The sequence below is a fragment of the Tenrec ecaudatus genome, chromosome 10 (genome assembly GCF_050624435.1).
Source record: "Tenrec ecaudatus isolate mTenEca1 chromosome 10, mTenEca1.hap1, whole genome shotgun sequence".
Taxonomy (NCBI): Eukaryota; Metazoa; Chordata; class Mammalia; order Afrosoricida; family Tenrecidae; genus Tenrec; species Tenrec ecaudatus.
The window spans coordinates 42,787,891-42,802,739 of record NC_134539.1 but is presented as its reverse complement, the minus strand read 5'-3'; the positions used below and the strand labels follow the sequence as shown (position 1 = coordinate 42,802,739).

At 45.1% G+C, this 14,849-nt stretch overlaps 1 protein-coding gene across 1 annotated transcript in view; it reads right to left on the bottom strand.

The window, feature by feature from the left end:
* FSD1L (fibronectin type III and SPRY domain containing 1 like) overlaps positions 1-13,878 on the bottom strand; it is a 70,665-nt gene extending 56,787 nt beyond the window's left edge. Inside the window, exon 1 of the mRNA XM_075560264.1 lies at positions 13,687-13,878. Within this exon, the coding sequence (XP_075416379.1) occupies positions 13,687-13,701 (15 nt within the window). The 5' untranslated portion in view covers positions 13,702-13,878. The remainder of the gene's footprint in view (positions 1-13,686) is intronic.
* Positions 13,879-14,849: the final 971 nt, after the last annotated feature.

Sequence of the window (14,849 nt, the reverse complement as noted above, 5' to 3'; positions counted from 1 at the left end):
ACCCAAGAATCAGCTAGGGGTCTTGGTAAACTGTAGAGTCTGATGCAGTATATATCTGAGACGAAAATGCATATTCTCAGCAGCAGTAAAAATGGAACGAACTGGTTCAAAGTCCCAATCTAAGCCAAAGAATAACAGCTAGCACTTACATTAAGTGTCAAATACTACCTTTACCTTTTTAAAAAAATATATGAATTCATTTAATCTTCTGAAGAAACCTATGAAGAGGATACACTGAAATATGGTAAGTGTTTAAGTAGCTTTCCCTGGACCTCAGAGGTAATAAGTGGTGGAACCAGGATTCAAACAAAGGAAGTCTGACTCCTGACTGAGTCTGTGCTCATAACAATGAAAAGGTAGTTCTTAATATGATAAAGATCAGACGTTCATGAAAAGGGGTCCCAGCATCTAAGGGCATCATGAGAAGACCGAGAGAGGAAACCAGTGAATCCAATCAACAGGTTCTTGAAGCACCCACCATCCTTGCTCAATACAGCAGCACCCACCACTCGTACTGAGCAGGCCTTCTCATGACCGAGAACACGAGGGCTTTCTGAAATGCGTGGTCCCAACGGTTCCAGTCTCATAGGCATATGTGCCAATGTCAAATGTGAATCTTAATTTTGCTGTCTCCACCCAAAAATGCTGCCAACTTGGGCTACTTATCTGGAAACTAGCCAGTGCAATAAAGTAATGGTGCAGGGACTTCCTGTCCTTAGAGCCAGGTGGAATAAAACCATATAGCCAGGTTCATATCCTACCCCGAGCCAGAGGACATCAACCAACATGGGGTCAAGATGAGAGAAACACGCTGACATATGGGTATCGTCCCACCAGTATCGACTCCCACCAGGAGAGGGTTTCTGAGCGCAATTCTCTATTTGTATTCCAGAGAGTTACGATGCCCTAACCTAGAACCACTGCAAACCGTACAACTGGACCTGCAAGCTGAGAGCCACACCTAGTAGGGCCAATGTGATTCATAGTTAATAATCATTATCTATGTGTCCATCTGTTGAAAAGCAAGGATGCTACTTTGAGGACTAAGGGGTGCCTGACTCAAGCCATGGGACTTTTAACCACCTGATACGCATGTGAAAGTTGGACACTGACTAAGGAAGACCGAAGACGAATCGGTGCATTTGAATGACGGTGCTGGAGAAGAACACTGAAAGTGCTATGGGCTGGCCAAAGAACAAACGAATCTGCCAGGGAAGCACAGCCAGGCTGCTCCTTAGAAGAGAGGATGGCAAAGCTCTGTCTCATGGACTGTGGACACGTTATCAGCAGAGAGCAGGTAAAAGGGAGGGGCAGAGGAAGAGGGGAAGACCCCTGACAAGGTGGAATGACACAGTAACTGCAATGACGGTCCTGAACGTGACGACACTTGTGTTTTGCTCTGCTGCACACTGTGGGTCGCCGTGGGTCTGAAGTGGCTAGGTAGCCGTTAACAACAACAATGTGTCAGGAACTGTGTCAAGGTGATAACAAGAAGTATCATTTCAATCATCACAATAGAAAACAAAAATAGTACTAGCCTTCTCATTTTATTGTGGAAGAAATGAAACTTAAAGACGGGGAAGGAAAAGTCGCCTGTGTCACACGGCTATCAAGTGGCAGTCGGGATTCAAATTCATGAGGCTGCCTCCAAAGCCTGTGCTTTCACACGACCCCGGGCTGCTCAAAGGCCATCAGGTTTCTGGGGCCAGAGCATAGGGGATGCGGGAAACCAGCCCGTGGCATTCCCAGATGTCTAGATGCCACCATAAAACTGGACTTTGACTCAGGTAACCAAGTTGAAATCCAGGAAGTTCTACCCAGCTGGAGCCTAAGGAAGGCAGCACTACCAAGAGCATTCTGCTCAGACTGGATGCCAGGTCCTGAAAGAGAAGATGCCAGGTCCTGAAACAGAGAATCCATTAGCCATAAAATAGCTAGTTGATGGAAAGCTACACTCTCTCCGTTAGTGAAACAGCAATGCTGCCTGTATACCAAAGCAATGGAAACGATTCCCACAAAAAGCAATCTACTGCCATGATTCCATTATCCTTTAATCCATTTTCCCACAAATTTTGTAATGCCCCATTCACAAAGAATATAACAGGCTGAAAAAGCAGCTTTAACCTTGTGCCATGGCCTCTGAACTGGTTATTTCTGCCCAGTGAGGCCTAAGAGGCTTCTAATCTTCCAAGGTAACCTGAGATGCTGCCCCTAACGTAGGGTACAGCAATGTGGACGAAGCAGTGGCGCTCTCAGGTACCACTGGCGGAGGTGTAAAATGACATCACCTTTCTGAAGGGGAATTTGGCCATGTATATAAAACATCAATATATTTAATTTATACACATTGACTCAGTAACTCTATGTCTACTAATTTATCCCAAGTAAATGATTAAGAGTGTAAGTAGAAACCTACCTACAAGGATGTTTATTTATAACGTCAGAGTCATTTATAGCATTACAAGACTGTGCGACCCACAGGTACTGGGGGGGCTTCAAGAAGTCCGTGGGAAAGTTTCCTTATCATTCCATCTCTCAATGAGCTTTTGAAGTCCTCACTTGTAACCAAAAGCAAAGACTAAATCAAATCAAATCTAACACATATACAAAGGAATCTGCCAGATCATGAAAGTCTCATGGTGATACTGTTAACATAGGAAACCACTCACAGCATTGGGTTAAAGAAAAAACAAACAAACACAAGTTACCACATGATCCCATTATTTTAAAAGTTTCTATTAAAGAAACTGCATAGGTAAACATACACACAAACTTTAAGAGAGGTTATCACTATGTGTCAAGATTATGGGCGGTTTAATTTTATTTTAATTTATTGATGTTTCCTATTTTCCTACAACTAACTTTTATTTGTAATTTAACAAAGAGTACACACACACCAAAAAAAAAGTACACAAAAAATTGGGGGCAAATGTAGAGGCCCGAATTTATGGAATAACTATCAAAAATAAATAACAATTTGTAAACAGAAGACGATAAACTAGACAACAGGACCTTAAGTGAACATGGATGCATGTAAAAGAATAACGCTGGAACCCACGGGGCGGAGAAGCAATTTGCCACAGCATATTCAACAAGGGACTCCTTTAAGCCACCAAAACTGCAGACCCAAAAAACGACTAACAATCCAATTAAGAAACAGGCAAAGGACATGAACAGACACTTCACCAAAAAGTGGCCAACAAAAACATGAAGAGATGTTCACCAGCATTAGCCCTTCTCACTCACTGCCCTCGAGTCAATTCCAACTTGTCCCAACCCTGCGGGCAGAACAGAACGGCCCCCCGTGGGCTCCCAGACTTTAAAGAACATCTCACAAAGCTTCTCTAACAGGGAGGCCAGTACGTTGAATGAGGTACGCCAAGCACAAAAAGTCGAATATTGCATGAGACCACTACCCCAAAAAGTCAAGAAAAGGTTTACGATGAAGGAAAAGAACCACATGATCGTACCAAACGACACAGAAAAGCATTCGACGAAATCCAATACCCATTCTTGACAAATGCTCAGCCAAAGAGGAACAGAAGGGAAAATCCCCAACACAATTAAGGGCGCATAAACAAGACCAAGAACCAACGTTATTTCCAATGGAGAGTGAAAGTATGCCTCTTGCAAGTGGGAATCAGACAAGGACTCCCGTTTAGCAACACTACTATTCAATACTGTTCTGGTAATCTTAGAATTATGCACAAGAAACAAAAAAATAAAGATATATCTCCTAAATTAGCAAAGAAGAAGTAACATTCTCTATTTGCGAATGATATGATCCTATACAGAGAAAATCCCAGACCTGCAAGAAACTTATAGGCACTAATTGAAAGATTCAGCAATGTGGCGAGGTGCAAGATCAACGCTCAAAAACCAATTGGTTTCTGTTACAAGAACAGAGAACCCTTAAAGGGAAATTGGGAAAATGATACCACTTACAATAGCCACTCAGAAAATGAAATTCCTAGGAATAAATACAAAACAAAGCCATAAAACATTACTACAAGAAACTAAGCGACGCACATAAAGAAAAGAATATACTATCTAGGCATGGGAATACTTAATACTGTGAACATATCAATACTACCCAGCAAGGTTAATCCTGATCCAGATTCCTACATCATTCTTTAAAGAATGAGAAACTAGTCACCAACTGCATATGGAAAAACATACGTCAAATAAGCAAAATATTACTAAAGTAGAACAAAGTAGGAGGTCCCTCACTTTCCAATCTCAAAACCTGCTACGCAATCATGGTAGTTAAAATAGCCTGGTACTGAAGGAGCGGGGAGGGAAAGTAAAAAATGAGAAGCTGATACCAAGGGCTCAAGCCGAAAGCAAATGTTTTGAGAATGATGATGGCAACAAATGTACAAATGTGCTTGACACAATGGATGTATGTATGGATTACAATAAGAGTTGTAGGAGCCCCCAATAAAATGATTTTTTTTAAGTAGCCTGGTACTGGTCTGAGAGGGAAATAGACCAGTAGAACACACTGGGATCCCAGAAGTAAATCCATCCACCTACAAACAGCTGATCTTCGACAAAACGCTGAAGCACATGAAATAGAGGGAGACCGTCTCTTAACCAATGGTGCTGTGCTTAACAAACTGGCTATCCATTTTCAGAAGAATGAAACAGTAACCATATCTCACACCAAATACAAACATGAACTCAAGATGGATCAAGGACCTAAATGTAAAATCTGGAACTACACATAAATCCTAAGTGGAAAAAAATGGGGTAAACTTGTGCATGGCATCAATTCACTATCAAAAACAGTGAAGCGCATACACACAACAGGAGACAAGCCAGATGTCTGAGCCCTCTCTCAAAGGAGACATCAGAAGACTTCACCGAGTGAGTAAAAGAGAACCCACAGACCCAGTGAGAAAAATGTCAGGAACGTAATAGAAAAAGGACTCTCTGAAACTTATAGAAACACAAGAAAAACATGAATAAACTATTTTCAAAATGGGCAAAGGACATGAACAGACACTTCACCAAAGAAGACATTCAAGCAGCCAACAGATATGAAGAAATGCTCATTAATCTTGCGAGAAATGCAAATCAAAGCATTGAGCTGTCACCACACCCCAAGATTAATATCAAAGCCCCACTCCCCCCTCCAAAAAAAAAAAAAAAAAGACCAGAAAACAACAAATGCTGGCAAGGTAACGGCGAGACCGGAAGCCTCATAGACTGGCGGGACTAAAAGATGACACAAGTGCTGTGGAAAGCTTCCTCACCACGCTGGGACTAGAAATACCGTATGACCCAGCCAGCCACTACTTGATAGATATCCTAGCGTAATAAGAACTATGCCACAAACAAAGATATGCACACCCATGATCATTACAGCACGATGCGCCAAAGCAAAAAGATGGAAACAGCCAGACTGTAGTGCACACAACCCTGAGGCCAGAAGAACTAGACAGGATCTGGCTGCTAACCAGCAATTGCTCTGAAACAGAGAACATTAAAAGGTCCCGGGTCAGGCAAACAATTTGCATGGACAGATATGAAGCTGAACAGAGGGACAGGGTGGATGGCGTTATGCCTTGAGCATATGTAGGTTTGGAAAGATATTTCTACATACATATTTGGATGTGTTACAAATATATCCAGATAGGAGGTAGGGCTTGAGAAAGTTCATGAAAAAAGCCATGTCTTGTCATTCCATTTTCCCATGAACTTTTAGGGACAGTGTTATGTAAATTCTTAGCCTTGACCAAACAGCACAAAGGACTGGATCCCTGTCAACTGAGGGCTTAGGGCCCAGTCTTTTTTTTCTTTAAACAGTTCCATTGGCATAGAGTCTGCATTCACTAGTTCAATCGTATCACAGAAAGTTGTACAGTCATTACCACGATCAATTATAGAGCACATTTCCTTCTTTCTTGTGCTTGTTATGAGCCCCCCTTCCCCACACCAAGCCCCTGCCATGCCAAGAACCATTAATCCAGTTACTGTCGTTATCATTTGTCTATCGGAATTTCATTACAGAAAAACATACCAAAAATTTAAAAACATTTTTTAACCAGAAAAGCTAATGACAATAACAAAGTAAAACAGAAAAAAATCTCCATTGAAAAGTAGAAACTATTTAAAACAAAATAAAATGTAGGTCAAAGGGGAGATCAAATAATAAGGTGCTAGGTTTTAACTGAACCACCTCTGCCATAATCCACTTTAGGGCAATTCTTGATGGGCACCTAGGTCACCTGGGAAAAGACTGCCCACAAAGGCAATGCTTAGCATCCTACGTTGATGAGCAGGGCCTGGGTGCGCCAAGCTTATGAGTGGTCACCTAAGATGCAGCTATTGGTCTCTTCCCATCTGCAGTAAGAAAGGGTGAAGAAGTAGAACTAGACGGTGTCCGTACCGACCGACTGCAGTGACGGGGCCGCACAAGATCCTGGACTTCTGGACTGGGGGAGGCTGGGCGTGGAGGTGGGGGACAGGGGAAGGACACAGAATGGAGAACAAAAATGAAGATCATTTAAAAAGGACCAGACTTGTTGGCCTCGTGAGACTAGTGGAACTCCAAGACTACAGCCCTTAGACACCCTTAGAACCTGGAACGGAATCTACCCCAAGATCACTTTCCAGACAAACAATAAGCAGGCCTGTAAACCGAACAATAACACCCTTGAGGAATGTGCTGCTCAGAACAATGAACCAGTAGAGGCCAAAAGGGCAGCCTTTGCCCAAAAAGTTCAGAAGGCAGGAAGGGGCAGGAGAGGTGGGGCTGGAAGCGAGGCCGCCAGGGCGCAGTGTCTGGAGAGCGCTGCTGTACTGTGGGGACCAAGACAAATGTCAGCAACTACATGTTCAATTCGAAACTAATTTGTTCTCTAAACTCTCATCCAAACTACACAAATAAGTTTAAAAGTTTTTCAAAAGCACAAGCTGGTTAAGCTAATTCTTTAGTGCAAATTTGTTCACAACATAATTAGCTATCACTCCACAAATATTGACCACTGATAACCCATTCCTCAGAATTGTTTGGCTGGGAAGAATCACTGACTCTTTGTATGAGAAACATATAAAAGAAGGCTGGAGACAAAATTCACATACTTCAAAACACCAGCCACTGCAGATGGAGTGGGATTCCTACCAACAGGGCAAACATTCAATATGTGTTTGCTACCCGAGTACCTACATTCCGAATTTCTATCAGGAGGGCAAGCATTCGATATGTGTGTGTTATCCAAGAACTCCTTATATTCAGCTATAAATTGCAAATAAGCATGGTTGAAAGGTATAATAGTCCTGCTTTAATATGTTTCTATGTAAAAAGTATTCTATTTAAAGGATGTAGACACCTACATTTCAATATCCTGATCATATCCTTAGGCACTCTCACACGCTGGCTCACAAGTCTCCGTGAGAAAACTAAAATGCTACATCAAGAAGAAAGGAGGAGTTAGTGAGGGGCCTTCAAGAAGTTTATGAGAAGATTCCATTATCTTTTCATTCCATTTTCCCACAAACTTAAAAAAATCATTTTATTAGGGGCTTTTACAACAATCCATGCATCAATTGTATCAGGCATATTTGTATATATGTTGTCATCATCATTTTCAAAAGTTGTTTTCTACTTGAGCCCTTGATTTCAGCTCCTCTTTTTCCCTCCACCCCACCCTCCCACTCCTGTGACCCCTTGATAAATTATAAACTATCACTATTTCCATATCTTACACCATCCAGTGTATCCCTTCACCCATGTTTCTGTTGTTCATCCTCCTGGAGAGGAGCGGTCATACATCGATCCTTGCAAACAGTTCCTCCTTCCCCTACCTTCCCCCTACCTCATGGTAGCACTACTCCCAATGGTACTCCTGATGGGTTTATCTGTCCTGGATTCCATGTGTTCAGAGCTCTTATCTGTACCAGTGTACATACTCTGGTCGAGCCAGATTTGTAAAACAGAACTGGGGTCATGATAGTTTGGTGAGGAAGCATTAAAGAACTAGAGGAATGTTGCGCATTTCATTGATGCTATACTTGCACCCTGGCTTGCTTGACCAATCGTCTACAGATGGGCTCTGGGTCTCCACTCTGACCCCCTCGTTCAAATGATATGATTCTTTGTTTTGGGTCTTCTGATGGCTGAGCCTGTCAACACCTCTTGATCACAAAGGCTGGTGTGCTTCTTCCATGTGGACTTTGTTGTTTTCCTGCTAGATGGCTGCTTGTTTAACTTCAAGCCTTTAGGACCCCAGATGCTATATCTTCTAATAGCTGGGCACCATCAGCTTTCTTTACCCCATTTGCTTATGCACCCATTTCGACTTCGGAGATCATGTCAAGAAGGTGAGCATTACGGAATGCCAGGTTATTAGAACAAAGTGTTCTTGTGTTGAGGATTGAGAAGATGGACAGTGTCCATCTGCTACTTGTTACTTAAAATATAACTATATGTACATAGACTTATATCCATATCATTATATATTAATATATTCACATATATGCATGCCTATATTTATACCTCTATAAATGTCTTTTGCCTCCTAGTTATTTCCTCTAGTTCTTTTTACTTTCCTCCTATCCTACTGTCATGGTTGACCTTCATTTGGCACTCAGTAATTCCTCGCAGCTACATTGCACTTGATCAACCTCTACCAGGTATCTACACCATTGATTTTGGATCTCTTGTTGTTCCCTTCTCCCTGGGTTTGTTGGCTCCCCACTTCCTTCCCTCCTCCCACCCGCTGTCCCTGTCCCACTGGAACCATCAGTCCTGCTGTTTTCTCCTCGAGATTGTTTATCTTGCCAATTTTATATAGACATGGTGGGGGTGGGGGGGAGGGCTTACAAATAGTTCCAGGTCTGTCTGCTGACCCTTATTAATGTTTTCCGATCAAGTCTGATAAGGTGCCAAGCCCTGCCCTCCAAGCCCCGCCCTCGGTGACATCATTGCTTTGCTCCCCTTGCTGTTCTGATGCGCTCCCTTCATAGGGGGTTAGACCAAGCACCATTCCACACGGTACTGTCTCCAGTGCTGTCCCCTGCAGCTTTGTGGGTGAGTGAGAGGGGTCGTGTCTCGGGTGGGGCCAGCTCTACAGTCCTCTCTGTGCCTTAGTTGGTCCAAGCAGGGGCCACATACTTTTTAGTCTCTTTATATTATACTATCGAAAAACAGTCATTTTACTTGGGGCACAGAAAAACAACATTCCAGATTTTAATTTAAATCCATTTCCTGCCCTCACTAGATTTAACTATGACACAAAACAAAAACTTGATAGGAGCACATCCCTAAGAGCATCTTAAGTTTTAATTGCTTTAATAAAACCACCATCTAGAACAGTGGTTCTCAACCTTCCTAATGCCGCGACCCTTTAATACAGTTCCTCGTGTGGTGGAGACCACCCCAACCATGAAGTTATTTTCGTTGCTACTTCATAACTATAATTTTGCTACTGTTATGAGTAGGGAGACCCCTGTGAAAAGGTTGTTTGACCCCCAAGGGGGTCGCAACCCACAGGTTGAGAACCGCTGATCTAAAGGCAACGGATTCAGGCAGGAAGAGTGGTTAAGTGACAAAAGCTTGGGCTGTGGAAACAGACCTTTGTTTGACTCTAGACTACCATAGCTAGCTGTGTAGGACTTCGAACCAGTCACTTCACGTCTTGGAGCATCACATTCGGAGCACTGTAATGAAGGTTTAATGCAGCCCAACACAACACTGATGCATAATAATGCTCGAAATCCACTCCCCTTTCCTTGCCGAGAAAAACCCTTTTTTGATTGAGAAGAAGTAATTCTGGGGCATGGGGCAATTGGTTGGTTATCTGGTTATTTTTGGTAAGGTCTTTGAATTGCTAAGGTATACTATCAAGTCACTAGACACCAAATACTAGGGGAGAGGAAACCAGAAGAAAGAAGCCAGGCGTAGGTGATGTGTCACTTGCTACAGGTGTCCAAGAAACATGTGGCCATGCTTCAAACACATCACACAGTCAGTTCAAACTTCTCAATCTACGTGGCTCCAGTGTTGTACATTTAAGCGTCACGGCGGTGGCATAGTGAGGGGCCCTGGTAGTGTAGCGGTTACTCACTGGGCTGCGATACACGTAGTCAGCAGTTCAAAACCAGCAGCAGCTCTATAGAAGAGCTGGGCTTTCCATTCCCATAGACAGCCACAGTCTTGGAAATGTGCCGGGGCAGTTCTGCCCTGCCCAATAGGGTCCTTATGAGTCGGCATTGACTCAATGGCAGTCAGTCTGGTTTGATTTTTTGATGTGTCAGAACCCCTACCCAAGCAGAAAGGATGTAAGAAAAAGGTGGAAAAGCAAGCGACAAGGTATGTCCTTGACTTCCCTCTGCAGGATCCCTGCCTTAGCACCTTCATTATTCTACAGCATGGACCTGACTGAGAAACAGGAAGCCTCGTGAAGGTGAATGATCTCTTGTACAAAATTTGAGGTACATTATCAAATTCCAAGCTCCAAGTTCCAGACAGGTACGAGTGTCTTATTTGTTTCAATGTTTTCTTTGAGCATGCACATTTCACTCAGTAAAGAAACCTTTGGGATTTTATCTTAAAACCACTTAAGGGCATAATCAAAAGGTTTGAATATCAACACCTATCCATAACACATCCTGCTCACAAAAAGCGCCCCAGAAACTCGATATAAACAAAATCCCTCGCTTTACTTCTAGGAGAGAGATAACACTGTGGTTTTCTCTACCCAACAGTAGGCCTTACATCCCCACGGCAAAGATGTGTTCTTCCTCTACTCAAACAGAGCATCTGCTGCTAAAACACCACTGAAGCCCAAGTTACTTTCACAGACAAAAAAGCAGCTGGTCAAGCTAATCCATTTGCTGACCAGTCACCATCAGGCCTCTGTAAGACTGTCCTGTTCACTTAACCTCTATTGTCAGACTGCATGAGTCACAACTCCCAATCCTCTTGCGATGGGGATTTAGCAACTCTCTGGCACCATCATTTGAAACCATTGACCGGAGAACCAGAAAGAACCCTTCAATGTTAAGGACAAATGTGAAACAGCTAGACTGGGATAGAAAAGAAGTTTTACTTTTAGCAACACGGCAAAGTTATTTTCAGGTTGGATTATGAAACCAATAATCACAGCTAACACGAAGATAGTCCTTTTGACTGTTAGTCACTGTTAATTGACTTTTAAAAATTAACTCCGTCCTCACAATAACCCTTTGAGGTAAGTACAATTATTACCTCTGCTTTATGGATGAGGAAATGGAGACACAATTACTCAAACCCTTCCAGGTCACGAATAGCAGGGCTGGCGACCTAACTCCAGAGTCATCCTCTTAATAATTTAAAGACCAAATCCCAATCCACTGACAAAGAAGCCTATATTCAGGTCATCCTCAATCCTGGCTGTCATTTCCAATATAACCTTCTGTATCAGGAAGTAGTCTCAAAAAGGCATGGCTTCTATTTTAAAAACAATGAAATAATTCGTTCCATACAATTTGGGGGCATGCGATTGATTCTGCCGTAAATCCTAAGAGAAAAGAAAGCTTCAGTTCAGAGCACAAAATCAATTATGCATATGAGCACCAGAAACTATCGAAAGCAAAAGGTAGTTTTTTCCCCCATTACATAGACAATTTGATACCACAAGTGAAATACAACACATTTTCTAACACTGAGAAGTCGATTCTCAAAGTTATCATAAATACAATACATTAATACAATGCACAACAGATAAGCCACCGTTAAGTGCTTTGTCCAAAATTACAGAGTTGGTCGATATCAGCCTTGAATCCAAGCCTCTGGACTCAAGATTTTGTTCTTCCATTTCATCTTGGCTAATATCCACACAGGGGTCCTAGGACTTTTATCTTTTTTTTTTAAGTAAAAAAGGATTTGCTTTGAAAAGAAAAAGAGATAGAGATAGAGAGATGGAGAGAGAGAGAAAGCGAGAGAGAGGAAGGAAGGAAGGAAGGAAGGAAGGAAGGAAGGAAGGAAGGAAGGAAGGAAGAAAAGATGGCCAGCCCCTGGAGAAGGCCATCCTGCTCAGTCGAGTCGAGGGGCAGAGAACAAGAGCAGATCTCTCCGCCAAGAGGGCTGGACAGACTGGCTGCAACAAGGGGCTCCAATATGACCATGGGGAGGCGGCGCAGGACTGGACCCTGGACCTGTTCTTATGCTGGACCCAGAGTCTCTATGAGTTGGTGGTGACACCACAGAACCCAATCAAGACTGCGATCACCAGACAAGAGCCTTCTTCACGTGCTGCCCTGGCCGCAATAGGATCCGGGGATCCCGCTCCTACAGGTATGCCCCAAGACCTGCGGGATCATTTTGACCACAGGACCCAGATCCGTGCAGAGAAGCTAAGACTTTTATCTTAAAAAGTTAGGCAAACTGGAAAATACGCTTACTCCTCACTTATCGGCTGTTAATTTAACATGTGCCATTTATGACAATAGTAAAAAACTATGATTTTGTTCATTAACTACATGTGTCTGACTGTCGTGAATGGCAAGTTCAGAGCAGAGTAACATTGGATCTGATGGTTATGGCTAACTTGCCTGGGCCACCATGCTCAGAATTTGGCAGTTATATAATGCTGTCACTTGGCAGTTAGACTATGATGCTGTGGTTACCTTCTATTTTGCGATCAGATGGGGTTATCTTCCACGCTAGCAAAACATTCCTCACTAACAGACATGGTTAGATGCATTAAGCAAAAATAAGTATTCTGTGAATACGGAAGGTGAAATCCTGTGCACTTTTGCTAAACACTATTACTATTCTGACATATCCCCAAGAAAGTGAATCGGGGGGAAATTCTGAGACAAGGTGGACTAATACAGCTTCTCAGCGCTTTCTACCTACTAGGCTGGGTTCTTGGATATGCCCTTTTTAATTTTTTCTATATTATTAAGAACACAGGCTTTCCTTCACATACTCATCTCTGCTTCAATTAGGCTAGAATCTAACAAAGAGAACAAGGTGCTTGATTTTTACAAAAGAACGGGAATATTTATAACTCCTACCTGGAGTCAAGACATCAGTAACACTCTCTTGATTCAAAAGGCAACTTCTGTCTATCCTTTCCTCTACTTGTTTGGAAAACACAAAACATTTCCAAACAACTACTAGGCAACTGTGACCAGCAACACCAACTGGCCAAAGAGGGTGGAACCCCGTGCTGACCAAGTAGGAACATTTCCCTTCGATCCAACCAACAAGAAGACCTGCTTAAGATCCAGCCAGGGCTGGGGGCTGGGAGCCGCCTAAGACGTACAAAAGAGATTCGATCCGCGATCTAAAGAGCATGGACCGCGCCAGGGGACACGACCTGGTGCAGGACAGAGCGCCAGGTCCCCAGTCCGCACGAGAGCCGGCCGAACGAGGCATAACGCAGGTGGCCTGGTCCCCTGGAAGGTGTAGACCCGCCCAGAACGCTGGGTACCAGGTTAGCGGACCCCAAGGGGGCCCGAGCGCCCTGCAGAAAACGAAGGGTTAAGAAACCCAGAGCCAGGATGCGGGAGCAGTGCCGGGCAGAGGCCAGTTCGGGTCCCCGGGCGCGGTCCCCGTACCTGGGCGGTGGTCTCTTCGCCGTCAGCCCATCGGATGGCTGGGCGGCCTGGCCACCTCCACCGCCGCCAGGCCCGCGCGCCCCTGGCCCCCGACCCGCCCGTCCTCCGCGGGGCCCGCGCCGCGCCGCTTACTTTCTGGGCGTCCATGGCTCGGGGCTGGGCCCGCCGGGCTCGAGAGCGCGCCAACGAGGCCGGTGATGGAGCGCAAGGAGATGGGACGCCGCCAGGCGCGGCCGCTGCTCCCGGGACCGGCCGCCCGCTGCAGCCCGAGCCTCGGTCCGCACTGGCGCCGCCCGGCCCCTCCCCGTCCGCGCCCAGCCCTCGCGGTGCTGTTGTCGCGCGGCGGTTGCCAGGGTGAAAGGGCGGCTCGCGGGGAGGGGGGGCGGTGAGAGAGCCCCGCGCCTGCGCGCTATCGCCGGAGGGACCCGCTCGGGGGTCGGGCCGGGCGGATGCCCAGGAGGCAGCGGTGTAGAGGAGGGGCCTTCGGTCCCTTAGTGGCCTGCGACCCTTGCTGCAAGCTCCTGACCGCTCCTCCACCCCCGGCGCGCGCCCGAGCTCCAGGCCTTGGGATGGACCATTGAGCATCCTGCAGCCTGACCTGTGGGAAGGGCGGCTCCAGCCCCGGAGAGCGCCGCCCTTTCCATCTTGCACGCCTCTCTGGGGGCACCTCCTACCACTGGCCTGGCTGAGCATGGGTGCTTGGAGGCAGTGAAAGGGCTGGGACGGAGATGTGGATGTAGGAGAATTGTAGGGAGGGGCTCGGCATGGGGAGACTCCTAGCGGAAAGGTGGACACGGAAATGTACACTCCGGGGCTTGGCCGACCTTCCCCGCAGCCCTGCTGACTCTGAGCGTCCTTTATAATTTCGAGGCAACCACTCTACCAGAGCCTCTGTCTCATTTTTAGTTGTGCAAATGAAATCGTGTATTTGAAGTGCCCAGTCCACAACGAACGGTCAGTAAATCGTAGTTGAAGACATAAGCATGTTCGAGACTGGGCCGAGGGTGCAATGCAAGCGTTGGAAACTTAGGCCTGTCGGCCTGAAAGCGCTCGTCTGCAGAAGGGCCTCATCCTCCATTTGATTGCCTCTGGAGAGGTTGAGGAAAATGGGAGAGGTTAATCACTTATCTGGAAGAAGAAATCCATAGGGGCTTCCAAAAATTTGCGGGAAATTGGAAATAAAAGATAATGGGTTAACCCCCCTCCCACCCACCCCCCCCCCACACACACCCGAACATTTTGAAGCCCCTGTGCATGTATCAGGAATCCTAGTGGAGTCGTGATTCCTTCGAGGG